Source organism: Exophiala viscosa (assembly GCF_022695815.1).
Source record: "Exophiala viscosa unplaced genomic scaffold EDD37scaffold_1, whole genome shotgun sequence".
In the NCBI taxonomy this organism is placed as follows: domain Eukaryota; kingdom Fungi; phylum Ascomycota; class Eurotiomycetes; order Chaetothyriales; family Herpotrichiellaceae; genus Exophiala; species Exophiala viscosa.
Genome location: NW_026944353.1, coordinates 4,564,297 through 4,591,384, shown reverse-complemented (window position 1 = coordinate 4,591,384; position 27,088 = coordinate 4,564,297). Strand labels below are relative to the sequence as shown.

General features: G+C 51.4%; 11 protein-coding genes across 11 annotated transcripts; 6 read left to right on the top strand and 5 right to left on the bottom strand.

The window, feature by feature from the left end:
• Window positions 1-36: 36 nt before the first annotated feature.
• EDD37DRAFT_618876 (catalase-peroxidase) lies at window positions 37-2,483 on the bottom strand. Its single transcript, XM_062815833.1, has one exon. The coding sequence runs from the start codon at window positions 2,408-2,410 to the stop codon at window positions 128-130; it is 2,283 nt and encodes a 760-aa protein (XP_062676096.1). The 5' UTR covers window positions 2,411-2,483; the 3' UTR covers window positions 37-127.
• Window positions 2,484-3,476: 993 nt separating this feature from the next.
• On the top strand, window positions 3,477-5,515 carry EDD37DRAFT_87164 (RNA 3'-terminal phosphate cyclase/enolpyruvate transferase). The gene is made up of 2 exons (XM_062820367.1): window positions 3,477-3,569; window positions 3,630-5,515. Exon 2 carries the CDS (start codon window positions 3,929-3,931, stop codon window positions 5,321-5,323), a length of 1,395 nt encoding a protein of 464 aa, XP_062676095.1. The 5' UTR covers window positions 3,477-3,569; window positions 3,630-3,928; the 3' UTR covers window positions 5,324-5,515.
• Window positions 5,515-8,222, bottom strand: EDD37DRAFT_86996 (uncharacterized protein). The gene is made up of 2 exons (XM_062820366.1): window positions 7,787-8,222; window positions 5,515-7,730 (listed from the first exon to the last, which is right to left on the bottom strand). The coding sequence occupies exons 1-2, from the start codon at window positions 7,815-7,817 to the stop codon at window positions 5,707-5,709; spliced, it is 2,055 nt and encodes a 684-aa protein (XP_062676094.1). The 5' UTR covers window positions 7,818-8,222; the 3' UTR covers window positions 5,515-5,706.
• A 1,043-nt stretch (window positions 8,223-9,265) lies between these two features.
• EDD37DRAFT_86901 (uncharacterized protein) lies at window positions 9,266-10,580 on the top strand. The gene is made up of 5 exons (XM_062820365.1): window positions 9,266-9,276; window positions 9,344-9,445; window positions 9,513-9,750; window positions 9,804-10,212; window positions 10,263-10,580. The coding sequence occupies exons 3-5, from the start codon at window positions 9,579-9,581 to the stop codon at window positions 10,423-10,425; spliced, it is 744 nt and encodes a 247-aa protein (XP_062676093.1). The 5' UTR covers window positions 9,266-9,276; window positions 9,344-9,445; window positions 9,513-9,578; the 3' UTR covers window positions 10,426-10,580.
• A 387-nt stretch (window positions 10,581-10,967) lies between these two features.
• Window positions 10,968-13,647, top strand: EDD37DRAFT_86198 (uncharacterized protein). The gene is made up of 3 exons (XM_062820363.1): window positions 10,968-13,217; window positions 13,259-13,585; window positions 13,637-13,647. Exons 1-2 carry the CDS (start codon window positions 11,193-11,195, stop codon window positions 13,580-13,582), a joined length of 2,349 nt encoding a protein of 782 aa, XP_062676092.1. The 5' UTR covers window positions 10,968-11,192; the 3' UTR covers window positions 13,583-13,585; window positions 13,637-13,647.
• A 572-nt stretch (window positions 13,648-14,219) lies between these two features.
• EDD37DRAFT_86256 (uncharacterized protein) lies at window positions 14,220-15,634 on the bottom strand. Its single transcript, XM_062820364.1, has one exon. The coding sequence runs from the start codon at window positions 15,528-15,530 to the stop codon at window positions 14,472-14,474; it is 1,059 nt and encodes a 352-aa protein (XP_062676091.1). The 5' UTR covers window positions 15,531-15,634; the 3' UTR covers window positions 14,220-14,471.
• Window positions 15,633-16,811, bottom strand: EDD37DRAFT_672098 (phytanoyl-dioxygenase family protein; the record flags this gene model as incomplete). Its single annotated transcript, XM_062819439.1, has 3 exons — window positions 15,633-15,958; window positions 16,006-16,085; window positions 16,134-16,811. The coding sequence occupies 3 exons, from the start codon at window positions 16,809-16,811 to the stop codon at window positions 15,739-15,741; spliced, it is 978 nt and encodes a 325-aa protein (XP_062676090.1). The 3' UTR covers window positions 15,633-15,738.
• A 499-nt stretch (window positions 16,812-17,310) lies between these two features.
• Window positions 17,311-19,286, top strand: EDD37DRAFT_645920 (amino acid/polyamine transporter I; the record flags this gene model as incomplete). The annotated part of the gene is made up of 7 exons (XM_062817682.1): window positions 17,311-17,690; window positions 17,740-17,954; window positions 18,005-18,190; window positions 18,241-18,327; window positions 18,375-18,685; window positions 18,736-19,004; window positions 19,058-19,286. The coding sequence occupies 7 exons, from the start codon at window positions 17,311-17,313 to the stop codon at window positions 19,284-19,286; spliced, it is 1,677 nt and encodes a 558-aa protein (XP_062676089.1).
• Window positions 19,287-19,510: 224 nt separating this feature from the next.
• On the top strand, window positions 19,511-22,314 carry EDD37DRAFT_690746 (fungal-specific transcription factor domain-containing protein; the record flags this gene model as incomplete). Its single annotated transcript, XM_062820005.1, has 4 exons — window positions 19,511-20,860; window positions 20,947-21,230; window positions 21,284-21,414; window positions 21,444-22,314. Exons 1-4 carry the CDS (start codon window positions 19,867-19,869, stop codon window positions 22,312-22,314), a joined length of 2,280 nt encoding a protein of 759 aa, XP_062676088.1. The 5' UTR covers window positions 19,511-19,866.
• Window positions 22,315-22,406: 92 nt separating this feature from the next.
• On the bottom strand, window positions 22,407-23,939 carry EDD37DRAFT_86172 (phosphatidylserine decarboxylase-domain-containing protein). The gene is made up of 3 exons (XM_062820362.1): window positions 23,509-23,939; window positions 23,440-23,461; window positions 22,407-23,384 (listed from the first exon to the last, which is right to left on the bottom strand). Exons 1-3 carry the CDS (start codon window positions 23,760-23,762, stop codon window positions 22,521-22,523), a joined length of 1,140 nt encoding a protein of 379 aa, XP_062676087.1. The 5' UTR covers window positions 23,763-23,939; the 3' UTR covers window positions 22,407-22,520.
• Window positions 23,940-25,025: 1,086 nt separating this feature from the next.
• EDD37DRAFT_86074 (heterokaryon incompatibility protein-domain-containing protein) lies at window positions 25,026-27,087 on the top strand. Its single transcript, XM_062820360.1, has one exon. The coding sequence runs from the start codon at window positions 25,508-25,510 to the stop codon at window positions 26,744-26,746; it is 1,239 nt and encodes a 412-aa protein (XP_062676086.1). The 5' UTR covers window positions 25,026-25,507; the 3' UTR covers window positions 26,747-27,087.
• Window position 27,088: the final 1 nt, after the last annotated feature.

Below are 27,088 nucleotides of genomic sequence, written 5' to 3'. Positions count from 1 at the left end.
TCACAAGTCAATGCACACGTCACAAGTAACACATAATGCCGTTCATTGATTTTTATTCATGACTATCAACTCTAGCTAAACATCAAGGCACCTTGTTTGTTGTAACATTATAATTCGTTTCAGCCATTTACAGTCTGGCACTGGCCTTGCCTGGTTGCATACCCTTGTGGATATCAAATCGGTCAAGGTTCATGACCTTATCCCAAGCAGTAACAAAGTCCTTGGTGAACTTCTCGGCACCATCAGCTTGAGCATAGACCTCAGCAATGGCGCGCAGCTCAGCGTGAGAACCAAAGACCAAGTCGTAGCGGGTGGCGGACCACTTCTTCTCGCCAGTCTTGCGGTCAACACCCTCGAACAATTCACCAGTGTTATCGACTGACTTCCAGGCGGTGTTGACATCGAGCAGGTTGACAAAGAAGTCGTTACTCAATTGACCAGGGCGCTTAGTGAAGACACCGTGCTTGGAACCGTCCCAGTTGGCGTTCAAGGTACGGAGACCACCGACCAATACGGTCATCTCGGGTGCGGTAAGTTCCAGGAGGTGAGCCTTGTCGACAAGGAAGAATTCAGTGTTGACTCGGTGGGTCGACTTGCCGTAGTTTCGGAAACCATCGTGGTGAGGCTTGAGGTGCTCGAACGAATGCTCGTCAGTCTCCTCTTGTGTAGCGTCAGTGCGACCGGGTGTGAAAGGCACAGAAAGACCGGATGCCTTTTCGACGGCGGCGACACCTGCAAGAACAATAAGGTCGGCCAGCGAAACCTTCTTGCCACCGCTGGCGGAGCTGTTGAACTTCTGCTGGACGTTGTCCAGGGCGCCAAGAACTTGCTGGAGCGAAGCCTTGTCGTTGACCTCCCAGTCTTTCTGAGGGGCAAGACGGATGCGGGCACCGTTGGCACCACCACGCTTGTCACTGCCACGGAAAGTGGAGGCTGAGGCCCAAGCAGTGGTGATGAACTTGGTGTTGTCCAAGCCAGTGGCCAGAATCTCCTTCTTCAAGTTGGAGATATCGGTCTCATCGATGATTGGGTGGTCGGCAGGGGGAATTGGGTCTTCCCAGAGCAGAGTTTCCGAGGGAAGTTCAGGACCTAGCCAGCGAGCTCGGGGACCCATGTCACGGTGCAACAGCTTGAACCAAGCACGGGCAAAGGCGTCAGCGAACTTGTCGGGGTTCTCGAGATAGTCTCGGGAGATCTTTTCGTAGGTAGGATCGAAGCGGAGAGAGAGATCAGTGGTCAACATTCTTGGCTTGTGTGTCTTGCTCGAGTCGTAGGCATCAGGAATGAAAGAATCAGCGTTCTTGGCCACCCACTGGTTGGCACCAGCAGGGGACTTCTCCAGTTCCCAGTCGTACTTGAACAGGTATTCAAGGTAGTTCATGCTGAACTTGTTGGGGGTCTTGGTCCAGATGACCTCAAGACCGGAGGTGATGGTGTCAGGGCCCTTTCCGGAGCCGTGCTTGTTCTGCCAGCCCAGACCTTGGTTCTCCATGGGGGTGGCTTCTGGCTCCTTGCCAACGTTATCCGATGGGGCGGCACCGTGTGTCTTGCCGAAGCTGTGGCCACCGGCAATCAGAGCCACTGTCTCTTCATCATTCATAGCCATACGGCCGAAGGTGGTTCGGATATCGCGAGCAGCAGCAACGGGGTCAGGAACACCGTCGGGCCCCTCAGGGTTGACGTAGATCAGACCCATGTGGGCCGAGCCGAGAGGAGATTCGAGGTCGCGGGAGTGGATATCCTTGTGATCCTTCTTGTGCTCGTCGGAGTCGACGACACCGTGTGATCCTTCTGGAGCACCGGCCTTGCCGTCGGAGTAACGGACATCGTTACCCAACCAGGTAGTCTCACCACCCCAGTAGACAGCCTCATCGGCCTCGTAGGTGTCTGGACGACCACCAGCGAAACCAAAAGGCTTGAAGCCCATTGACTCGAGGGCGACATTACCGGTCAACAGCATCAAATCAGCCCAGGAGATCTTGTTGCCATACTTTTGCTTGATGGGCCAGAGCAGACGACGGGCCTTGTCGAGGGACACGTTGTCGGGCCAGCTGTTGAGGGGAGCGAAACGCTGTTGACCTTGGCCACCGCCACCACGACCATCCTCGACACGGTAAGTGCCAGCACTGTGCCATGCCATTCTGATGAAAAGACCACCATAGTGACCGTGGTCAGCGGGCCACCACTCCTGGGAGTCGGTCATCAAAGCATGTAAATCTTTCTTGACAGCATCGTAATCCAAGCTCTTGAAGGCACTCGCATAGTCAAAGTCCTTGCTGAGAGGGTTCGACACGGGGGTGTGCTGACGGAGGATGTTGAGTCTGAGACCCTCTGGCCACCAATCTTTGTTCTTGGTACCGCCACCGCCGATGGGGGCGGTTCTGGTATTGTGTACTGGACATTCACCCATGGCTGCGTTTGGGATTGGTAAGGACTGAGAAAAGAATTAATTTCGTTTGCAGTGAGAGGGAGGAAGAAGCAGACAGGAAGCAGGAACTACCCCGCGTCTTTTAAAGGTGCCCTGAGCCCCTCTGGGATTTAATAGATGGAATGTGATTAGTTGATGGTGGAAGACTGTGGACTGATGGGTCAGGTGAAGGCTCGCTGGTCATGACTCGAATAGGAAAGAAAGCTGCGACCGAGGTCAAAGTGTTCGCTGTGACTAGCTGTAAGAGGAATAGAACAGAGGTATCTCGGTGGAGGTGCGAGAGACGGTCGATGCGGCGACGATGAAGGGTCCGCCAATGATACAGCTACAGTTTGAAGACGATATTGTTAGCATTGGCATTGGCCGCTGGACACATCCATATTCCATACCTTATTGTTTCTTGACCGGGAGAAGTCAGGAGAAGAGTGTCACCGTGTACGTGTTCGTGCTCGGCGTTTTGTCAGTGAGACTGTGGCAACAAGAGTCGATAGACGCTGGACACTGTCACAGATGATGAGGACGAGGGAAATCACTACTCGTATTCTTCTTCTTTCATCTAGAAGCATCGACAGACAGATATGGGCAAAGACCCTGCTTGGAGTCTGACGGGTGGTTCCTGGAATGGTGAAATTCTGTCTTGTTCTTGACCCCTCCATCGCTTCACTTACAAAGTAATTCCCCCACCTTCAACGGCAGTCAAATGTCACAAACAGCGCCACGGATTGCGCAACTCAATCGAGGAATTCACCACGACAACCTGCGTGGCACGAACAGACTCAACAAGATTTGTTTCGGCTCCAATTGGCCTACTACTTTTCCCAATATGTGGCATCTCTCCGGCGACCACGCGAGACGAGGTATACCACGGTATGGATTCTCGGTATCATGCCGGTCAATCTAGAACATCGACAACTTCTCGGTAAGGAAGAGCCCGAGCTGCGAGTGGTGGTACATCCATGAGACATAATTGGCTACATTGTGTGCCCATGGGAATGCTTTCCACATGCGCCACCATAGGCTACTCACAGTAAATCTGTTACACCTGCATCCCCTTCTTCAATATTACATGTTGCTGCTGTGGACAGTGTAACGTGCCTCGATGAGTTGACATTGAATGACTGGTGCATTCATCCGACACGGTGTACGGACCCAAACACGACTGACTCAGCGTATAAGGCTGAAACAACCTGGGTCATCGTAGGACTTGAGTCACCAACGTCTCATCGCCAATCGGCAATGGCAACGCACTTGGCTTGCTATGACTGTGTGCTAACTTCCAAATGAGGCTTATATGGCCTCGCGCCTTCTTTCGTGCTCACAGTGACATACACCCGGGCATTCAGAGGTTGGAAAATTCATAAACCAGACCAGCAACACCAAGCTCGACCTATCGCTGCCTTGGTGGCCAAGGCTGGATCCTCCTCTCTTCCGGACTCGTCGCCGGGATCCCTTGCCGTCACATCGAGCAACAATTCACTGTTCTGAGCATTCCGCACCGAGATGGTTACTTTGGATGGCTCCACCCTCGAAGGTGGTGGCCAGCTCGTCCGCGTCGCCCTCTCCTTATCGTCCATATGCAGTATCCCACTACGCGTTACCAATATTCGAGCCAATCGCGCGCCTCAAGGAAGGCAATCATCGCACCACGCCCACCGAAGCAAGGGCAAGAGCAAACACTCCCGCAACGACCGCAAACCAGAGGGCGGGCTCAAGGAGAGTCACCTGGTCGCTCTGAACTGGTTGGCAGACAAGTGCAACGCAGACGTTCAAGGAAATGAAATCGGCTGTCGGGATGTCATATTCAAGCCAGCAAGACGGAAGGGAAACTATTCACGAGCGACCCGTGGACCTGAAGAAGCCCTTCCGGAAGTCATTGAGCTCCAGAAACCAGGCAGTGTGTGGTTGATTTGGCAGGCGATCTTCCCGTACATCGTGTTCTCTTTGCTAGATACGGAGGGGCAGCACAGTGCCCATACAGCCGAGCATACCAAAGCCTCGAATGGTGCACAGGCTCAATCTGAAATAGCTTTCCGCATCATACTCAAGGGCGGCACCAACGTCCCCAAATCCCCATCAAGCGAGTATATGCAGCAAGTCTTCCTTCCACTATGTCAAAAGATCGGCCTCCCCAAAGTCGATGTCGTCGTCAAGAAGCGCGGCTGGGCTGGCAGTGCCCCAGACATCGGCGAGGTCGATATCATTGTACACAAACCCGATACATCCCAAGCAGGATGCCACCTACCGCCATTCCACCTCCACTCGCCAGGACTCATCACATCCATCACGATGACCATCATCGCCGGGAGCACTCAGACACACACGCTCCTCGAGACCGAAGTGATATCTGCCATACGGGCTGCACCAACGTTCACGTCGCTAAATCTGCCGATCACACTGCATCCGTCAAGTACGTCGTCTGGGGACGAGCGGCGGCTGTACATCCTCCTCGTCGCACATACCGTGAACGGATACGCCTTGGGCCGCGATTATCTAGCATCTGGGAAGAACATATCGTCCGACAACGACAGACGCCACATCATCGACCAGGCAGTACGCCAGGTCGTGCACGTTTTCGCACACGAGTGTGAAAGAGGCGGGTGCGTTGACGAGTTTGCGGAGGATCAGATTGTTGTGTTTCAGGCTCTGGCCTCAGGCAAAACGAGTGTGGACGCCGGCAAACATGACCGAATGGAGAAAGAGAGGGAGATGGAGACCGGAAGTCTACATACGCGGACAGTAAGGTGGGTTTGTTACGAGGTGCTGGGCACGGTGTTCGATGGGCAGGGCGGGTGCGTGGGCAGATTTGATGGTGGTGACGTCGAGACAGTCAGCAATGGACTTGATGGACGGAATATCAGTTTTGATGGTACAGAAGACGGGGATGATGTTGGCTGAACGCAGCATGATGCTCATGGGCAGCTTAGTGTCTGTCTTCGAGGCTCGAAACGACTGTTTGACAGCCTCGCTAGTTGCTAAACTTTTCACCCTGACAATACCAATATGTGCGGCCCTCGTCATTCATGTCGCTGCCCACAGGATGAAACGCTCATGACCTGCTGCCCTTCCTAACACCCTCCACCGAACTTTTGCCTCAAGTATCCTTCCATATTCACATTCCCTTGGACCCCTTCCACATTGCGCACTCGACGATGGATACTGGGCTGTTGCACAAAGTCCTGGAACGTCGTGTCGTTTGATGATCGCACGCCTGGTGGCTTGGGAGCGTTGAGAAGATCTCAGCTTGCTATGCTGAAAGGTGGTGCGGGAACATACTCGCTTTATGAGGCTCGACGACCACCACGCTTGCTCTGAAGCTCCTTTTTCATCTCCTTGTGCTCCTGGCGTTTGGCCTTGTTGTACTTATCCTTGCCGAGGAGTGGAACCCCACCTCTACCCGTAGCAGTCGGGTCAGTCTTGGGCTTGGACGAGACGAGTCCTGACTTCGGTCCTCGGGCTTTGACAAGATTCTTACGATCCTTCTTCGCTTTCTTTTCCGCTTTCTTCTCTTTTCGTTCTTTCTTCCACGCGGGGATATCGTCAGCCGCGGCTCCGAGAGAGATGAAGTCTGCGCTAGTGTCCATGGCTGCCTCAGACTCTGGCTCTGCCTCAGGTTCATCCACAGGCTCAGCGATATCAGCGGTACTACTTTCTTCAGCAGCAGGTTCTTCCGCTGGTTCTTGTGCCGCTTTCTTCGATGCCCTATCCTTCCGGGACTTCTTCTCTGCTTGATCGGCAAGTTCATTGATGTGGGTCACAGCAGCGTCCATAGCAGCTTGTCCAGCCTCTCTCAGTCCCTCAGTGGGTGTCTTCTTCTTGTCCTTCTTTTCCTTCTTTTCCTTCTTGGCCTTTCCATCGGTCTTCACTTCCACTTCCTCGACAGCTGGGGCCTGTTCTACAATTTTTGTAGCCGGCTCAGTTGACTCAAGGTCAGCCTTCTTCTTCTTCTTCTTGTCCTTCTTAGCAGCTGCTTTGGGCTTTGCTTCTGCAGGGGTTTCTTGATCAACCAGTGTCTCTGCCTCTGCAGCTGTTTCTGCATCGGCTTTCTTCTCCTTGTCCTTCTTAGACTTCTTGCTCTCCTTGATGGCGATTTCATCCTTGGGTAGACCTTCGGGTGGTTCAATCAGGCCAGCCGGTGCAGACTCGGCATCTTCGACCTGCTTGGTTTCCTCTTCGGCGGCCAGCCTCTGCAGTAATGCATCCGAGGGAGATGCTAGGGTCCATTCCGGCATGTCGATTCCAAGACTCTTGAGCTTCTTTGCCTTCAACTCACGTTTGCGCCGCTCTTTGTCAACCTTCTTCTCCCATTGTTGCACCGTCTTTGGTGCGGCCAGCTTCTCTCGTTCGAGCTTCTCATGTGGAATCTTTCTGAACTTCTTGTCTGCACCCTTCCAGACATCTGGGTGTAACGAGCCGGGCTCGGCGTACTTGCATTTGAGGATGTGACCGAACAGGAGGTAATTGTCCATGGTGCTGGCGACGATCTTGGCAACCTCATTGGACTTGAACTCGATGAAAGCAAAGTGCTTGGATGCGCCGGTGCGTTTGTTGCGAGAGAGTCTCAGACGAGAGATGTCGCCGAACTGTGAGAAGTATTCCTTCATTTCCGTCTCGTAGAAACCGTGAGGGATGCGGCCCACGTACACCGTACCTGACTCGGCGTGACTGTCTCTCCCCGCAAGCTTCGTCAACTTCTTGCGTGTCTTCTTGTCCATGGAGAGGGCAGGCGTGGTAGTGAGGTTGAGTCCTTTGTCTTCTTGACGATCTTCCGTGTCGCTGTCAAAGCCAGCCAAAAGTGCGGCTGCATTGTCATCCTCATCAACCTCGTCCTCCTCTTCGTCTCGCCCATCCTCCGCATCGAGACCAGCAAACTCATCCTCCAATTCGTGTTCAACGGTACGCTCAGCTTCGGCTTGCATCGAGGTAGAGACAGGCTTGTGCGAGGTTGCAGTTTCGAGGTCTTGGTCACCACTGTGCTCTACGACCCCATTAATGCCGTCGGCGCTGAGGAGTTCATCGTGTTTGCCCTTCTTGCTCTTTTTGGTCTTGGGCTTCTTAACGGACGCTGCAGATTCAGAGGTGGCAGGGGCATTTTCTTCTCCATCCATGAAGTCGGCCGCCCGCTTGCGAGAGGTCTTTGCCGAGGTCACGGGAGCACTCTCTGAGGACTTCTTGCTCTTCTTGCCATTGAGAACGGGGTCGCCGCTCGGCATACTGGTAAGTGTTGTCTCTGTTGCTTCGGTGGCGTCCGCCGATTTCGATTTCTTGCTCTTCTTGGGCACCATATCGGCTGCGCCAGACGAATCTAACGGCATTGGTCAGAGGGAACCCTCCATAGACAATGATGATCCGTGGACTAACCTTTACGCTTCTTCTCGCCCATGCTGGTCATGCAATCAATTACCAATAAAGGATTATGTTCTGATGCGAGTACAAGTAACACTTTCTAATGCCTGAATGAAATGAACCGCGCCCAAAGGTGCTTCCGAAATTTTTCTCCAACTGATGCCAAGCTCTCGGGGAGTTGGAGGACAGCCGGGGGTGGGAAACTCAGCCGAGAGTAGCCATTAGCATTTAGTACCTAGCGAGGGTGTCTCCAGAGAAAGTGGCACTGTCTGACAGGGCGTACATCGACAATATAGGTTCCGAGTCAAGCTGGGTCACAACAGCGGATGCCTCGACAGCAACATAGGTGCAGTTTACGGTAGAGCTGATGGCCTCCTCTCTATCAAAGGCCAACGGTATATCGTTTGGTAAGAAGGACTCTAGAATGACAACAAAGACGTTATCTATTTGAACCTGACCAGCTACAACCGTCAGACTGTTCCACTTTTTCTGAAAACAGGGTCGTGAGGTATATATCTCATGCTTGTTCTCCTTTACGTCCAGTGCAACTTCAGGGCTTCATAAGAAAGAATCGCCCGAGCATGCTATCTGTCTAACGAGACCAGCATCGGTGCTTGTCAATCTCAGCTGCTTGCGTGCACGTGGTGTTTTGCGACGTACAAGAGGCTCATGTGCATGCTTACCTCCGAGAGTAGGGCAAGGCTGGAATGGGCGCTGATTACCTGTCCTGGTACCTATATATTCGGACAGCAATAGGAACAATGCCAGATTTGTGAACAAGAACGGTGTGCCGTGTCTCCAGTCTCACAAATTGACCTTGTAGATAGGCCGAGATGGCCTTTCAGATCCTGCGGTCTTGTCAGTGTAGGCTTTTCGTACTTATCCAAGATCCTGTCAAAGACTTCATGCTTAAAGCCAACAGCAACCTCTTGTTAAAAACCGTATTGGCGTCCTTGCCTAGGTATGATGAAGGTGTCGACCACGCTGGCATTGGGAGAAACAAGGCCAGGCAAGGCTCGCGGTGATGGGAATGGGAATGGGGGTTTTTCCTCGATCCAGGTCGGCTGATCGCGTCTTTGGTGTCCCTAAAACCGCCCTAAGCAGAAGCCGAGAAAATGGCGCCCCCGGATTCTGCGTACCACAGCGTACGTCATGCCCCATGACCTCACTTTTGGTAGGTAAACAAAAGACCTCATCCCTGCGGACCAGACACCACTGAACCATAGATCGATGGCGAACGATCTTCCTCCGACGAGCCTGAGTGTCATACAGTGTCAGGCTTGCCTTTTCCTGGACTCGCTGACCTCTATTCATCTAGCTGACTGATACCAAGCATTGCTGGTCTGGGAAAGTCGCTTCAAACATTCCCATCTACTGGCTGAGCGGATGAGCCGGGATCCCTCAAAGCGGAACCATAACTCTGCTTTTCCATCTCCGCCACGGTCTTTGCGGCCTCGGAAAGTTCTTCAAAGCGAAGAATAAGCTTTAATGGCTCAAAAGGCCCTGTTGGTGTCGCGCTGCAAGGACTCAGACAAAGGATGACTGTTTGGCTGATCAATCCTCATGTGGCAGGGTGTCTTTTCCTTTGCTTTTAATGTCTTGCCGGCCTTCCCTGCTCGTGCCATTCATGAGTCCATTGACCCTGCGACCTTCGACATCTTGTTACGTACTCTTGTGTGTGCTCACAAAACCAAAAGTGATTGAAGATTGATTCATCTCGCCTTGCGCACTATCCCACCAGGCAAAGGTCTCTCGCAACCACACAAGACTTTGGGACGTGCTTGCCACCCCTCTGAATCAGGAAACGATGGCGGTGATATGGGGTCTGGACCTCAAGGATATGCAATGGGGGAAGTTCAAGAGCTCTTACATGTTTGGTAACAAGGATTATCATTTGCGAAGGACAAAGTTCGTGGTCTATCAAATAGCCATGATCTTTTGTGTCGTTTCGGAATCAGTGGGCACCGCTGCCATGTCAGGTATGTGTACCACCGTCACCTTCGTTGACCTGTGGTTCTGACTGGCTTTGCAGACTATGTGAAGCAACAGTCAAGGATTGAGAGTCTACATTCCTCGGCCGCTGTGCATAACGATGACTTTGTCGGCATTGCTTCTTACAATATCTTTGTGGGTATTGCGGTTGCCACGATCTTCGGTGCAGCATTCTTCTTCGACTTGTTCTTTCCGGAGCGTTATGAGCCTCGCAACATCCGCTGGGCGTGGAGAATCAGTGCACTCGTGGTCACCATAATGACCTTTGCTGATGCACTGGCCTTGACCGTCATTGTGGCTACAGGCAAAGCTAGGATCTCTGCAGATTCGCAAGATCAGGCAGAGATCGCGCGGGGGAGAGTCAATCCTCCGTTACGGTATCGTGACAATGGGCGGGCAATTGCCAGTGTTGTCTGTCTCTGGATCGGTCTGGTCGGCACTATTGCTAGGTAAGTTCGACCTACCATACCTCACAAACTATGCTCAGTTTACTGTCCAGCTGCATCATTCTCTGGCTCTACTACAATCACCTCGATACTTATGGACCCAAGTCGCACACAGCTCGTATGCGAGACGATGTCGACAAGAGCATCTTGCAAGCAGAGAGGGTCAACTCGAGTAGGGGTGCCCAGGACCAACCTCCTTCCAAAGAAGCAGTTTGATGCGAGCATCTCGGCATTGAGACCTCGCAATCGATACCAGAAAAAGCGTCCTGCTCGATGTATGATTACACACTTATGGGAGAGGGAGAGCATCCGCCCCTGGTGAGAGTGCGCAATCTCACGTTTCCTAGACCAGCAGACATGCGAAGTTAGAAGGTCTGTTCATGGGTGGTTGATTCTTTCAAAGACCATGAGGCATATGCGGGAGTACCGGATGGCATGGAGACCACTGTAATTGTACCTGATGTATTTGCTTCGAATATATATACCTGATGGTCTTCGAACAATGATAATGCTGGGAGATTATGCATGGGAACCGTTGTAGCATTTCCACGGCGATATAGTCTTGCTCACAGGATTGACAATGTGATGTTCTGCGATGAATTCTCCATCACCAATTCCTATTCATGTTGTATCCGGACCCCCCACGGTTCAGTGTGTGACATTGTCACCAGTGATGGTGCTAATGGTTAGCGGCGATACACAGTACTTATCCGTACTCGTGGATTAATCAAGAGGCGGGAACATTGGTTCGGGCGCTCGGGGCACGACCCGCCAATCACTAGCTGACTTTGCGGCTGGTTCCTGCATGCTGAAACCAATCCCTCCAGGAATAAGGGCACCATTCGTCGTTATTACATCTCGTCGTCATGACTATCATATGTCTTGGTACACATCTCACCACCCCTACCCTCTCTCATCGACCACTTGAGCCGCACTTTCTATGAATTAGAAGGTCTGGCCGAAAGCCTCTCGAAGGGCTCATCATGTCGCGAGAGAACTCCCCGCAGTCGTCAGAGCGAACTCCGCTTCTGTCGAATCACGACGAGTCCGATGCGAACCATGTTGATCAGCCCAACGAGGCTGCCTCGGTCTCGGAATCACTAGACGCTCCTCAGACCAAACAGCGCAAGCGATGGCCAACAGCTATCGCCCTGTCAATATTATGTGTCGCCGTGGTCTTAGGATGTTTCGGCCTCGCCCTTCCGTCTGTCATCCAAGAATACGCAAAGGAAGCAGTTGTACTTGAACCTTCAAACATCTCCATCGATTCGTTCACCGAACTCGGAATCCGTGCCCGGCTCCAAGGTGATGTGTATCTGGATGCGGGAAGAGTCAAGAATAAACCAACACGAGATCTTGGAAGGTTTGGTACTTGGATTGCAAGAGAAGTGCAAAGTGGAGAGACAGAGGTCAATGTCTATCTCCCCCAATATGACAATATCTTGTTGGGTACGGCGACAATTCCACCTGTGAAGATCAACATCCGGAACCAGCATTCCAACCACATGGATATACTGGCCGATATTGAGCCTGGCGACATTGACGGAGCAAGACGAATAGCGAAAGACTTTATCGACGGGAAGTTGAAAGAGCTTGCCGTCGAGGCTGTCGCCACTGTTCCCGTACGGAGTGGTCTTATTAAACTGGGCAAGCAGACCGTTACCCAGTCTTTGAAGTTCGCTGGTGATACGGTGCCCAGCGTCCCAAAGATTGACTTTCAGCGACTTCGAATCGCCGAATACGGCATGCCAGGACATCCCGAAGGGGTCAAAGCACAAGCGGTCGTCTCTGCGATGAATGACTTCCCTCTCAAGTTTGACCTGCCTCCATTGTCCTTTGACGTACTTTTGCCAGATTGTGACGACGATTATTTACTCTTTGGAACCACCAAGACCGAGGTCGTCCATATACTACCAAAACAGAACATCACCGCAAGTGTGGTGGGTCTGGTACAGCAGCTACCAAATTCGTTGACTTCGGCTTGTCCGGGTACGAAGACGTCACCATTGGATAGTTTGATCGGAGACTATTTGGCTGGAAGGAATACGACAGTCTACATTCGTGGAGGCAAACAAGATTCGAACACCCCAGAGTGGATTGGAAACATACTACGTGATACTACGTTACCATTCACGCTTCCTGGACATCCTTTCGACAATTTGATCAAAAACTTTTCCATGGCCAATGTACACTTTTCCCTACCAGATCCGAATTCGGACTCACGACCTAGACTTTCTGCCGTGGTCCAGGTCCTAGTTGGACTACCTACGGAGATGAACGTCAATTTGGACGTCGACAAGGTCAGGGCTGACGGTGATGTCTTCTATGAAGGCGAGCTCATGGGAAAGCTCGATCTGCGCGAATGGCAAGCTTCCAATGCCACCAAAATCGATAATGATCTCTTGATACAGTCGATTGTCAAAGACGCTCCCCTGGAGATTGCAGATAACGGCGTATTCTCAAAAGTCGTCAAGCAGATACTTTGGGGCAAAGGCGCAAGACTCTCCGTCCACGCCACCGTGGACGTGAACAGTCTTACTGCACTGGGAGAGTTTGTGGTGCGCAACATCCCCGCCACGGGGGATATCTTTATCAAACCACTTTCTGGGGCTGGAGATTTCAAGATGCCAGAAGTCACGGGTATGGAAGTCGTCGATACATCGGAAACCTCATTAACTCTGCAGGCAACGGTTAATATGACCAATCCCACCGATTATTCGGCATCAATACCATTCTCCAACGTCAGTACCTGGGTCAACGGGACCCGCGTTGGCTGGGCATGGATATCTGACATGAATATTGTTCCCGGTCCGAACGAGATTCTTGCTCGAGCATCTTGGGAAGTTGGAAGTATAGGCAGGGAGTGGCTGTCCCAGTTCATCTCCGGTTACAACACGTCCCTGACAATCAAGACTCACGCTGGGACTATTCCTCCACTTCCCGATCCGGGTCTCGAAATGACTGTGCCCACGCCACATATGTTTGGAAAGTTTCTCCGGGAAACGACGGTATGTTGTTAATCTCTTCCCGAGTTTGACTGACAATATAGATGCACCTGTTCTCTTCTACGGCCACGTTTCTACTGTTCTCGCCCTTTGCCATGTACGTTACCAGCATTGCAGCTACTGCATACTATAATGATACAGAAATTGGCACAATTGACTGGGACTATCCATTTGCCATTGAAGTGGGTGAAAACGTGTCACCTCGACTACCGGTCGCTTGGGGCAGTAATGCTATAGGAACAATTCGAGATGCCATAGGAGGTACATTGAAGTTGGATGCCAAAGCTGATGTGGGCGTCAGAATCGGTCATTGGCAAGAAAATATATGGTATGAAGGATATGGATTGGGAGCGAAGATTCGCTTGTGAAAAGTAAGTCGTTCAGATCTGTAAATGGACATGTGCTCATGTACGTGAGTCTAGCTTTCAAGCGTCATATTTCATGTGGTCATTTGGACGTAATCACCGGAGTGACATTGAGATATATTAATTTACATTCAGGTTCTGAGGTGTCAGTTGGTTTGACTTTTCTTTCTCCTCGGATTAAACTCGGTTTTTTCTGACGGTTACTCTGCCGGTCACGTGTCACCCACGAAGGAGGATATATCTGAGGCTTTTCACTCTTCCCAATCATTTCCGTTGCAGCATGCAAGCAAAGATGAAATCAATCACTAATCAACTACGAAAGAGGGGTCTGGAATTGGTCGAGGAGTCATACGATGCCAATCTCGGTCCAGTCTATACCATACATTCGATGAAACCGGGAGTGACAAACAGTGACGTTGCATACAAGCTCTATTACATCGGAGAGACAGCCAAGTATGGTGCCGCGAGACGGAAAGCTATCGAGAAGGCCAGCAACCGTATCGCGGCGAGAGAAGCTGTGGCGAAGACGGAGTCATCTGAGAGCGAGTGACCGACAAACGATGATATTGATCACAGATCAAAACACGGAATTACCTCTGGCATTTCTGAGTAAAACTCAGCCACGACCACGTGTTCGAATTGGTTGCGGCTTCGATATCAGGTCGATGTGGCGCCAATATACTGGCTGTGGTATGACGTCCTCAAACGAGCGCCGCGCTGCTCCCTTGAGTATCACAGGCAGAAACACCTGGGCCATCAGTCTACCGTCCACCATAGAGTCTCATCAATCGAACACTCCGGCAGCGCCTCAGTTCGCGCGATAGCATTCTCCGCCACGGTGGCTATCTGTCTCCTGTGTCCTCATGTGGATTAGGAGAACAGAAACCAGTTTTCATCTGGTGTCGAAGTGTTGGGCAAGGTCTTTGATCACTTCAAGTGCTCCTGGTGTCTCTATCCAGGAGAAATAGTTGTACCGAACGACAGCTTGGACCGATTCAGGCTCATTCCTGTATTTTTGTCGTGCTGAGACATACTTTGGGATATGTTGCCGAGGCTTGAGCAGCTCTGACCACACCTGCGGTGAATCTCTCTTAACGGCGACATACATTATCCGGATCTGCATCTCCAACTTCTTAATGACGGATTCATGGCATTCACTGTCCATGATTTCTTTTTTCTTCAACACGTCTCGATTCACAGCTTGACGACCGACACAGTCGACAATCTCTTGTGGTAATCTTTTGCTGAGGATGGCTGCGTTGCGGAGGGATTGGACTTGTAGTAAAAATGTGACCTTGATCAAGGTCACAGCAACTTTCAGACTGAGGCTCACATATTCCCGAAGAAAGTCATTAACATCCTCGAGGATGTCTCTGTTGGCTTCTATATGCTGCATTGTTTCTCGTGGACGGCCCCAGTCGTAAAGAGGGTCTGAGCCCTCTTCGGCGCACCATTTGAGCTCGTCGTAGCATCTCTGAATGGCACCGAGACGAATGTACAAGGGCATGACTATGTCACGAATGTCCAGGTCGTCTGGGGGATTCACCCAAATCATGAAAGTGCAATGACGCTGGGCGGCCTGGACCGCTTCCAATGTCTTGATTTCCAGGAGACCTTGGACCATAGCTTGACGTATCGTCATATACTCCTGTGTCTCGGGAATCTCCCAGAACCTGGCATACTCGTGGGCTTCCTCGAACAAACTCCCAACCGGTCCGCTGTGAAATTCTGGTCGTATGCCGTCGCCGGGCAAACTCCTTAGTCTCTCTTCCTCTCGGTGCAAGTCATCTTGGAGCTTTTTGAGGCACTTGCATATCATTTTGTGCAATCCCCAGTCATATGCCTGATGATCTCGCCCACAATAGGAGACTACATGACAACCCTGACATTTACGCAGTTTTCTGGTGGTACTGCAGATGATACATTGCGTGACAACCGTTGAATCAGCCATGAATGAACGTGAAAAAGCAACCGCAAAGAGAGAGGACAAATTGTAGGGTGATAGTAATGTTCTTGCGGTGAGAAAAGGAGGTGTATTGCCTGCTAGTATATCTACGCCAAGCCAAATCGGCTAGACTGAGATGACAAAAGGGTCCAGCCCCCGTTCAAAAGATCATCCTTCCTTTTCCTTCCTGCATCTTGCGTACATCTGACAATGCTTAATGGTTATCTTCGTCGTAATGTCCAGACGGATCATCTTTCAATGATGGATCAAGGACTACACGTGGATCATCACTCTCCACCCATCCACAAAATGGCTGGCTCAATTTGTACCCCATCAACTGTTGGATGTGAACCGGCATTTTTAACACGACTTCCTTGGGGATAGCAAGGTACTGATTTTCTTCCTGTCGCAAGAAACCCTTGGTCATGAAGCAACTGTAAAGTCAGCCTCGTCACAATCATGCTCGTTGTCAGTGTCTCACCTGAAAACCAACCGTTCTTGATCTGTGGTCTTGTTGGCCGAACCACCGTGAAAGCACGAGCTCAACATCATGAAGGCGTCCTGCGAAAAGTCAACTGGGAGTACTTACGCAATGACATGACAACTTACACCTGGCTCCAGATCCGCGTGCACGGCAAGTTCCTCTTGCGGTGGTCGGTCCTTCGTCCAAAGGTGACTTCCAGGTATGAATCTTGTGGCGCCGTTCTCTTTGGTTGCCGGCTTTGCAGCAACAAACCACCCAATCCCAACTTCGCGATCATAGTTGTCAGGGTACACTGCCTCTTCGGTTTCATTCGTCTGATGACACCAGCTGTCTCTGTGTAAGGGTTGATTGAACGCTCCGGGTCCAATGGAGAAACAGATGGAATTGTTCAGCTGGGGATCGGATGTTGCAAAGATCTTTTTGTCACCAGCCCAGTACCAATTCTTCTTGGTCAAAAACTCCTTGCAGACAGCTTGATATAGTGGGTGATTGATGATATGCTCAGCACAGATCGGGCTCTTTCCAATCATCCCCTCAACACGACGTGTTTGGATCGGGAAGAAATCGCCCTCCCACACGACATCGGCTTCGATATGAGGACGGAGATCACGCTCGACTTGAGCTAGAATGTCCTTGCCAACTGCTCCTCTGACCTTACATCCTCCAGCGAGTTTCAATGCTTTAATGACATCTTCTGGATTGGCGTCGGCATCAAAGGTCTGCACCTGCGGCAAGTCATCGACTTTGATCGGAATAAAGTGCTTTTCCGCCTCGACGGTCTCTGTCACAGTGGTAGTCGCCATTATCGGTTCTTTCTTGGCCTACGTGTCCAGCACAAGCAGCGATGCCTCTATTCATATTGAGTTCAGACATCCACGGAGGACTATTCGGGGAAGCCTCTCTCTGTTGCCCGAATAGGCAATCGAGAAACTCCCGAACTCCCTTATCACAGTACAACTTGAAAATCGGTGGCTGCACACGCTCCTTACCCGTTCAAGCCTAGCCCAGCACGCCTAGCTCCCCTCTCCACTCATTGCGCCCTTCAACCCATCCGCGTCCATACCGTTGGGATCCTTGCATGCACGGCTTCCCGAGAAACCCTATCATTGAATGAAAGCCTGATCTACTATCTCGCATGCCCAAAATGGCAAAAGCACGCATTCCGACATGCTTATCAAGTCGCTTATCTGCGACGCCTCATCTTCAAGGACACATAAAATGGATGGATAGGTCTCGACTTGAGCTGACAAGTCGACTTCGTCTTTCCAGATCTCCAGAAGATTTCAACGAACGATTCGCACCATGGCAGCAGAAGATGCAACGGCTACCGCCGTCCCGGCGCGCGCTGGCAAGGGCAGTGCCCAGATCGACATCGACGACATCGAACTTCAGGCGCAAGGCTACACTAGGGCCATGCCTAGACGCTTTTCACTCTTGTCTCTGATGGCCATGTCTTATGCTCTCTTGGCGACTTGGAACGGATTTGGTAGTGCGTTCGGCACTGGTTTCACCGAGTTCTCATCCGCTGGATCTATCTGGACTTTGGCACTCGCTGGAGCCATGACGGCCGTCACTGGCATTGGCATGGCCGAGTTATCTTCTGCCTACCCAGTCGCTGGAGCACAATACTACTGGTCTTTCGTTGTCGCCAGTCCGGAGTGGGCTGCCTTTGCCTCATATATGTAGGATGCCTCCCGTGGCATTTTGTGTCAACTCGGCTAACGACCTCAGCTCTGCGGGCATAAGTACCCTCGGATGGTATCTCGGTCTCGCCAGTGTGACCAATTTCATCGCCGCCATGGTGGTTGGGATCGCTCAGCTCAACCACCCCGACTACGTGATCGAAAGGTGGCACATCTATCTCGTCTTTGTGGTTGTCACATGGATGGCTATTTGTTTGAACATCTTCGGCACGAGTATTCTGCCAATGTGGAATAAGTTCATCTGTGAGTATCAATTGGTTGTTGGGAGAGACCGTCTGCTGATCTTGTTCTAGTGGGCTTCTCGCTTACTACTCTTGTCATAACCATGATCACCATACTTGCCTGCGCAGCCCCGAATTATCAGTCGGCAAGTTTCGTCTTTGGCGACACCACGAACTCAACCGGTTGGGACAGTAACGGCTTGGCCTTTCTTTTGTGCATGGTTAACGCTCTTTACGGCTTCCTGGGTGTTGATTGTGGTATGGCAACCGCATTGCCCGAATGCTTTTGCATGCTAAAAGAAGAATAGGAGCCCATCTTTGCGAGGAAATCCCGAACCCTACAGTCAATGTTCCGAAAGTCATCATGTTCCCGGTCCTCATCGGATTTGTGACCTGTAAGCATTGTCAGTAACGAGGATGACAAACACTAACACTGTGCCAGCATTCCCCTTTTCGATCTCGCTGTCTTTCGTGATCACGGACTTCGAAAGGGTCATCTCTACGCCCACCGGTCTACCACTCATTGAGGTGTACTATCAAGCGACTGGCAGCAAAGCTGCAACATCAATCCTCATGGTGATGTTTGCCATCTGCTTTTTCGGATGTGCTACCGCAAGTATCACCAGCTCAAGTCGACAAATGTGGTCAGCTTGCCGAGATGACTGTTTTCCGCTTTCAAGATACTGGAAACAAGTCCATCCACGCTGGCAAATGCCCATGAACGCTGCATTGCTTTGTGGAACCCTGGTGACGGTAAGTCTCTCGAGCGTTCTTCCTTGCGGACAGTGTCTGATGCTCGCTAGCTATACGGCTTGATCTTCTTGGGATCATCAGCTGCATTCTCATCAATGGTTGGAGCTTGCATTTGTTTCCAGACGACCTCTTATGTGGTGCCGCAAGGTATCCTTGCATGGCGTGGACGCGACAAGATCCTCCCTCCTCGAGCGTTGAATCTCGGCAAGTTCGGCCTCCCACTCAACGTACTCGCTTGTGTCTGGGTTTTCTTCATTGATGTCCTGTATTGTATCCCCACAGGATATCCTGTGACGGTGGAGAACATGAATTGGATCAGGTACGTTTGTCACTTATCTGGGACGTGCATGAGAGCTGACATGCAATGATTAGTGTGGTCATTATCGGCCTTGTCAGTTTCTTGTTGCTTGCATGGCAGTTCAGCCAGCGCCATGTCTTCAAGGGACCGACCATCAACTTTGAGATGCTTAATGCCGCTCGACAGGATGAACTGCTGGGCCATCGGACTATCGATGGTTTGGCTGTCGGAGCTGGAGATGATGCTATTGTTGAGGCACTTCGCAGGCAATCTCATGCCGGCTCGATGAAGAAAGAGACTTAGGCTAGACGGAACGGCATCGTACTGGGTGAGGTTACACTTAATGCCTTGGATATATCTGCAAAGAGGGGTTTGGTTGGACAATAAGATAGTAGTAGTAAGAGCAGTCTTGCTGACTACGGAGTATTCCGTATTGCTCGGGCTTGTCGGGTCAAAGGCCTGACCGCCCGTTGCTGTTAGATTCCACAATCGGGCAAGATCTGATCGCCGTTCATGGCTCCAATAAGCTCGTTGATTTACTCGTAGAAGGCATGATAAAGGCTCTGCATGAGGCATTGCCGGATGAGCTCCACATGCTCTGACTCGGTATTCGTGTGATTAAGATCATTCTGCCACCCATGGCGATGTGATTGCGGGGACGGGTGCACCGAGGGTCTTCGATAAGGCTAAGTAACAGATTAGGGACTTGGACACCTGGCGTGGTGTCCTAGCTTAGGCTATCAACAAGCCGATTTAACCGCTCCAAAGATAAGGCCAAGTTAACTTGGTGACTGGTTGTTTATCATCTTGTTCGCTTTCCCACAAAATGCCGTCGCGGTATCAACGTTGATATCAATCTAGAACAAACCTGGCAGACGTCGTTATGGCAGCCATGGTTTCAGCCTCCCCAAGGGACCCGACAGAAGTGAAATTCCGTCGGACGAACTCATTGGCTTTCGCGAAGTCCGATTGCCATACATGCTCGTCCTTGTCGCTGCATTGCGATCGCCAGCGGCCACGATGTACACCATGCCAAAATGCTGGGATTCTTTGTCAAGGCTACTCCATGAAATTGACATGGCATCAGAACCATTCTATGGTCAATCGACCGCCAAAAGTCAAATCAGTCCCCATTCCGCCTCGGGAGTCGAGTGATGTTTCAAGGAAGGGCAGTATAGTCAAAGAGGACCCGGTCCAGAAGGACAAGAGTCCTGGAAGTCCAACGACACCTGAACAGGGTCGACAATTCATGTTCGTCGCGGCACGTCCACCGAAGCGAAGGAAGAAGAATCATCAATCAATGGACGCTGGGGCGACGGCAACCCCGCGGCCAAGAGCGTCTAGCAAGACTGCTATCCCAGGTGTCACAGGGAAACGGCCTGCACGTACGCCTGCTGGTGAAGGAGCACGACGACCGAGTAATGTTACAGTCGCCAACACTCCATTGACGGACATCGCGATTGAAGAGCCGATCCAATTACCTTCTCTACCCGACGTAGGGGACTTCAATCTGGATCCCGCACTCAAAGACGACCCCACGGAGAGTATACCCTGGCAACATGAGGACTTCAACTGGGTCTCACCACCGTGCCAAACACCATCAGCGATGATCGACTTCGAGAGTTTAGAACAGTGTTTGGAAATCCAGCGTCAACCTCTCCCTCTCGACATGTCGGACCCGTCTCCGACCACGAGCACACAGATGAGCATGAGCCTCGATCTTTCGCGCGATCTATGGCCTGAAGAATGGACCGACGAGTCTCCAGGGGGTGAGCAAGATCTTATCATGCACGACAAGAACGGCCACTTCGTCGACATGATTCCACAGCTGTGCTATTCGACATTGACGGACAAGTTTTATGGGCTATTGGATATGTGTAAGTTGTGTCAACCCCCCTTGCCTCTGCCCTTGTGGTGGGAGTGCGTTCGTGAGGTTGTTGGCTAACTTGCGGACGCGCCAAAGACGACCAAGAATTTTGCAGGTATCCAATCACCAACCACTTCGCAGTCAATCCGTACCGGTACCGGCCTGAAACAACAAGAGGGTCGCAGCACTTGTTGCACGCCATCGTCGCGTTGTCATGCCATTTTCGACTACGTTCGGCGACACAGCCGCAACCACCGGCCGATGCTGTCGATCATAAGAATACGGCGGTGGTGCTTTATCAAGGCGCACTGTCGAAGAAGGATATCCATCTCCATGGGCTGAGTATGTTGGACACAGCTATGGCCCTGTGGCAATTTGAGGTATGTATGGGCCCTAGTCCATGTGCAAGCAGCGAAATTGACGCATTGTGCAGGCCACAATCTCCGCGCTGAATATATGGCGCTCCCACCTGTCCGACGCCTACAATCTTCTCGAACTCTGCGGTGGGGTGTCGAGGTGGTCCGCGAGTATCAAGGCCAACACTCAGGTGTCTATGTTTTTGTGGTTAGTCTACATGCACACTCTTCCCGTAGCCCGTCCGTTACCAGAACTTCCCTGCCCTGCCGTTCTCCTTGCTCGCTCCGGTGTCCGCCTGGTCAGATGTCATGTATTGTGCTAACGGCTGAAAGGTGGGACGGCATGGTCTCCCTCCTCGCCCGCGAAGACCCCGTCTTTCCCTACTCGTACTTCGAAGCGGTCCTCAAATCCGAAGGCCGCCAACCCTGGACCTTCTACGAACTCAACGGCTGTCCCCGCGAACTTCTCGTGCCGATGATGCAACTATCCACCCTCGCCGCGCGGGACGCTCAATCCACTACGCCCTCCGAGTCCGTTCTCGATATCGTCACGGAAATCGAACTCTCGATCCGGCGGTACGAGTACTCCGGCGCCGGCCTCAGTGATCTTGTTTTCGAAGGCATCGACACAGATGAGAATGATCTACATATCGAGCGCGACCGGTATCATTGCTGTGAGGCGTTTCGATATGCCCTGCTGATATACATTCTGCGTGTCTTTACTATGCGGCGTGTTCTCGCACTCGAGGACGAGACGGAACGAGAACGGGAAAGGAAACGTGTACGCTCACGGCTTAGTTTCCTTGCTAGAGTAGCGCTGGAGCATGTCGCTTCTTGTCGACCGGATGATGATATCCAGAAACAAGTTCTCTTTCCGTTGTTTGTGGCGGGTGCGGAGACGAGGCACATCGCGCACAGGGATATTGTGAGGGAGTATTGCGCTTCTTGGTATGGTAGGTTTGGGTATCAGATGTTTAATACAGTTGGGGAGGTTCTGGAGGTGGTTTGGCAGAAGCAGGATGCGGGAGATGAGATGTATTGGTGGGGAGAGGAGTTGGATAGCCGAAGGGCTGTGGAGGGGGATCATGTGCAGTTCTGTTTTGGGTGATTCTGAGACGAGGAGTAGGATTGGAAGAAAACTCTGGATAGTAACCCAGCGGCAAACCTGCAGCCTTGATTCATGAACCTCGAGCTACCTGAGCAGTCAATATAAAATGAGATGCTGTTCCCGTTGATAGCCCCTATGATCCTACCGGCCAGTCAAGACTTCGGTGACGGTACGTGCCATGGGAGTGTTACTTGCTGGCACCTCACTCACTGCTTGGCACCAACTCTCCAGCCAACTTGCACCAATGTCTCACAATTCTGCTCGCAGCTATTGCGAACCAAATCCTCATCAAGCACAACTTCGCCTTTCGGGTACACCACGATGACAGTGCTACCACCGTATTGGAACGCTCCTTGACATTCACCTCTCCTGATCTCCTTGCCGGGCTCCTCCATGCCTGGGTTCCATTTGATACTGCCCACGAGCATGGCACCGACCGCAATCACAGCAACCTGATTACCGGTCGCCGCGCTGCGCATGAGCATGACGTCTCTTCTGTTCTCGCAAAAGACAGTCAGAGCTCCGGGCTCATTGATGGCCTGCGGATTGACGGTGTAATATGCACCGGGGATCTTCTTGACACCAATGACTGTTCCTGTGATGGGCGAATGCCAACGATGATAGTCTTGAGGTGCAAGTCGTGCGATGACGAGGCTGCCGCCGTCAAAGTATTGTGCCACTTTGGCGTCGTTGAAAAGCCTCTCAAGGGTGAAGCCAAATCCTTTGATCCAGTATTTGGTGGCAAGGTCGATGGTCGGGAATGCGGTGATGCGACAGTCTGCGGGGGATGAGGTGACGAGGTCATTGTTTGGTTCAGCAGGGGGTCGTGCTTCCGGTCTGATCTCTCGGGAGAAGAATTCGTTGAAATTGGCGTAGTCTTCGGGATTGGGCTTGACCATTTCTTTCATGCTGTCCCAAAGTTGGAAGCTGTCGAGGAATGGCTTGATGTGAGCTCGGGACTCGGGGGAGTCGTATTGCTTGCCCATTTTGACACTTTGTTGTTCGAGAAGGCCCTCGACCTTTTTGGCGTGGAGGAGTTTCTCTTGGTTGGATCCATAGTACAAGAAGTGCTGCAGAAAAGAGTTAGTCTTGGGTGAGTGCTTCGTGTAGCATCAAGGGTCGTACCATGCCTAGCCGGACATATACACTTTGGACTGTCAGTCATTGTTTCGGTACGCATTGCCATCCGCTCACCTCATCTGTTCGAATGACTTCTCGCCGGTCTTGCGGTCGATGACGTAATTGCCCAAGTGGAAACGATTCTCATAGTTGTCGAGCACTGAATCTGGGAGGACTTTTTTGAGCCATGCGTGAGATTTGTTGTCAGCTGCACCTGCATGGATGTGTTCTAGAGGTGGGATGGGGTGATCTGCTGCCGCAGTAGTAAGAGAGTCGAGGGCGGTGGCTGAGGCATTGATGTTGGCTTCGTGCTGAGCGTCGTCGGCCATGTTGGGCGTTGTGAACGATATCTGGTGGTGAAATTGATAAGGATGTAAAGAATCAAGGGTGCAATGAATGTATGAAGTTCTTTCTAGCTACCCGGAACAGGATATGGAGTGAAACTATCAGGGCACATGCAACTTAAACGTGGCTACCTAGGTAATCAAGAGGATCGCGGATCTGCTCGATTGTGTTGATCGTGCTGCGTCATCAGAATGCGTCAAACTTGGAGATGGGTGATTTCTCTGACGTCTGTGGTCTTTGTCACTGTTTCACCTGCCCGTCCACATGAAGAAGTATTGGTCATGCCTCGACTGTTCAATGCAGCACTCAACCAAGAGCTCACAGGGTAGACCATGCTTGCTTGCACTCCTGACAAGATACTGATGGCTTCAAGATCATAGACAAGTGAAGCGAAATAAGGTTGCAGACTAACACATTAAAGTACACGCCATAAAGCTTGGTGTCCTTGGCATCAATCAGGCACACTACATTGCGAGGCTGCGCTTGCGAACCTTGAAACCTGTCGCCCACAATCCTTCTGGCGGCTTACGATCGTTGATTCAATGCGCACTCCTCCTCGCACGAATGCTGACCTGTTCTGACCCGTATCTGACCGGGACGGACAGATGAAGGAAGCGACGCTCCTGACTCCTGCGACCTCCTCGCTTCCTCCAGCTTCCTGCGCCCCGGCGACTCTCCAGGGATCTCACACACAGGTGTCTCGAGACGCGACAGAACTGACGCTGTAAGACCTATTGACGAGGAAGAACAGGATACTCCCCACATCGTAGAAGTGTCAAGAAGTCCCAGCTCGGAAAGAAACCCCTGCAAATATTGAGGTGACTATGAGTTGGGTGAATCGATATCGACAGCCACATACTATATCGCTTAGCCATCGTCTCACCCCTCCATCTACCGCCCACAGTCGTTGTGCTACCTAAGATGTGGCACCGAACGTCCTGGTAACGGGCCCGGCGGTTGTCAGTCTCCAAACTGGCAGGGGACAGAAGGATTGCCGGTATTTTCTTGCAATTTGTCCTCCAGATCAGTGCTGTTTACCACCTATAACACAAAACCTCCATCTGGAAGGAGTATTGGCATCCCAATAAGCACTGGACTAGTAGCACACTCTCCAAGGAGTTTGCCTATGTATCTCAGGCCACATATTCACCGCCGACCTCAATTGTGGGCAACGCCCTGTCATTATCCGGTATCATCGCAGTCTACTGTTTGAAATTGTAATCAATTGGCCAATAACGATTATGGCACTGGATAGATGCCCACTATGTCGCCGCGTCGCCAAAGCTCTGCACTCTGATACAGGCTTTGCCGTGCCAACTTGTTACAATGAGCAAGGCAGGAGAGCTATCCATCTAGGTTCTTGGACCGAGCTGCAGCACAGTCACTCGTGTTCCACATGCTCTCAGATTGTCCTCATATTTGAAGCTCAATCTTTGGAACGCGAGGTCAAACCAGATCCAACGAAGGTGCAATTTTGGCTGATTGATCCGAGGCCAAGTACCTTCGTCTACGACTCGAGCATCAGATATATGACCCGCCACTTGAGTTCTTCATCCGGCCTGTGGGTCAAGAGCATCTAAAACGGGCCGTGACTCTCCTGGATCCGCAATGGTTAGATTGGGAACGAGTCGAGCGATGGGTGAAGACTTGCGACTCATACCATCTGAAATGCTCGAGTAGACTCGCTAGGCCCTTGATTACGCAGGCGCGGTCAATTGGCTGGAAAATTATGCTAATCTGCCTCCCTGATCAGTGTCTCGTTGACGCTAACGGCAGTGAAAAGTATGTTGCTCTCAGTTATGTCTGGGGTTGCGACCAAACGCCATTAGCAACGACCAAATCAAACCTAGAACACCTGAGAGAAAAAAACAGCTTCTCTTCGCCATGTGTTCGGAATCGGCTCCCTGGTGCCATAAGAAGAGCAATGGAATTCACACGTCTACTTGGCGTTGAATTCCTTTGGGTGGATCGACTGTGCATTGTGCAAGATGATCCCGTGCATGCAACTTCCCAGATAAACAGCATGGGCAGTATATATTCCGGCTCGTATTTGACTTTGTGTGCCTCGGACGGACAGGATGCTGCGACTAGCCTGCGTGGGATTGAACAATGCTCAGAACCAAGGAATATCGTGCAGGAAGTGCTAGATTTCGATGATGGTGCCGGAATCACTCGATGGGCAAAAAACATCAAGTATGAGGATACTCCCTATCCCAAACGGGGTTGGATTTTCCAGGAACAGGTACTGTCTCCAAGGAAGTTGTCTTTTACCGGAAGCGGATTGAGCTGGGAATGTCAAACAGTACGTGGAAATGAAAGAGACATCGAAGACGAGCCCATCGGTTACAGTTTCGGTGAATACACCATTGTCCACGAGGATACATTATGGCCGTGTCTAAAGAAGTGGGACAATCTTCTCACTGCCTTTCTACGTCGCGTACTCACATACAAAAGTGACATCCTCCGAGCTTTTTCAGGAATCGTCGAGGCGCTTGGGGACTCTGCCCTAGGAGATTTCCATTACGGACTACCAGAGCAATTCTTCGACGCAGCTCTGTTGTGGATTCCCGAAGATTCTTTGACACGGCGCCGAGACGAGACGAGAGGTTCCCAAGCTGACTCCTTCCCGAGCTGGTCATGGGCTGGTTGGGAAGGCGCTGTGAGCAGCCAAATAGATTACTTTGGTCTCTGCCATGAACACTCTAATTCGTTTGAGGGCTGTTGCCAACTGGACAGAAATATCTACCCTTGTGTCGCTTGGTTCAAGGTCAATTTGGAGTCTGTCGAGGACCGGATGCCAGAAATTCAAGTCCTTGCAAGAGCAAGGTCACGTCGAACCTATAGTTTCTACCACGTCCTCTGGATTGAATGGTGTGGTAATATTGCGGAACGGAGGGGTTTAGGCCGGGTGGATCAGAGTGTGTGGGATGCTCTGCCACAGAGTAATATCACAGTTCACCTTGGTTAGCACTGACCTACCAAGGCAGAAAAAGACATGGACCACTGCGACCTTTAGCCTTGTAATTAGGTATGGCTTCTCATCCGGCAGCTCAAACGCTAGCCCAAGAAGTCGAGGCTATCGAAACTAACCTCCATATTCCGGTCGCAAAGACTGATGCAACTGGGGAAGTCAAAGGACGACTCGCTGTTCCAGACGTCGTCGCCGAAGTTAAGTTTTCCTTGACTCATTGCTAGCGGACTATATGCGAGAGTTGCCCAGATTCCACTCTGGTCCCGGACAAATCCTGTTGGAGTAATCTTGTGGACATTGAAGTCGATGGAGGTGCTCGTCTTTCTCGAGGCAGACTTA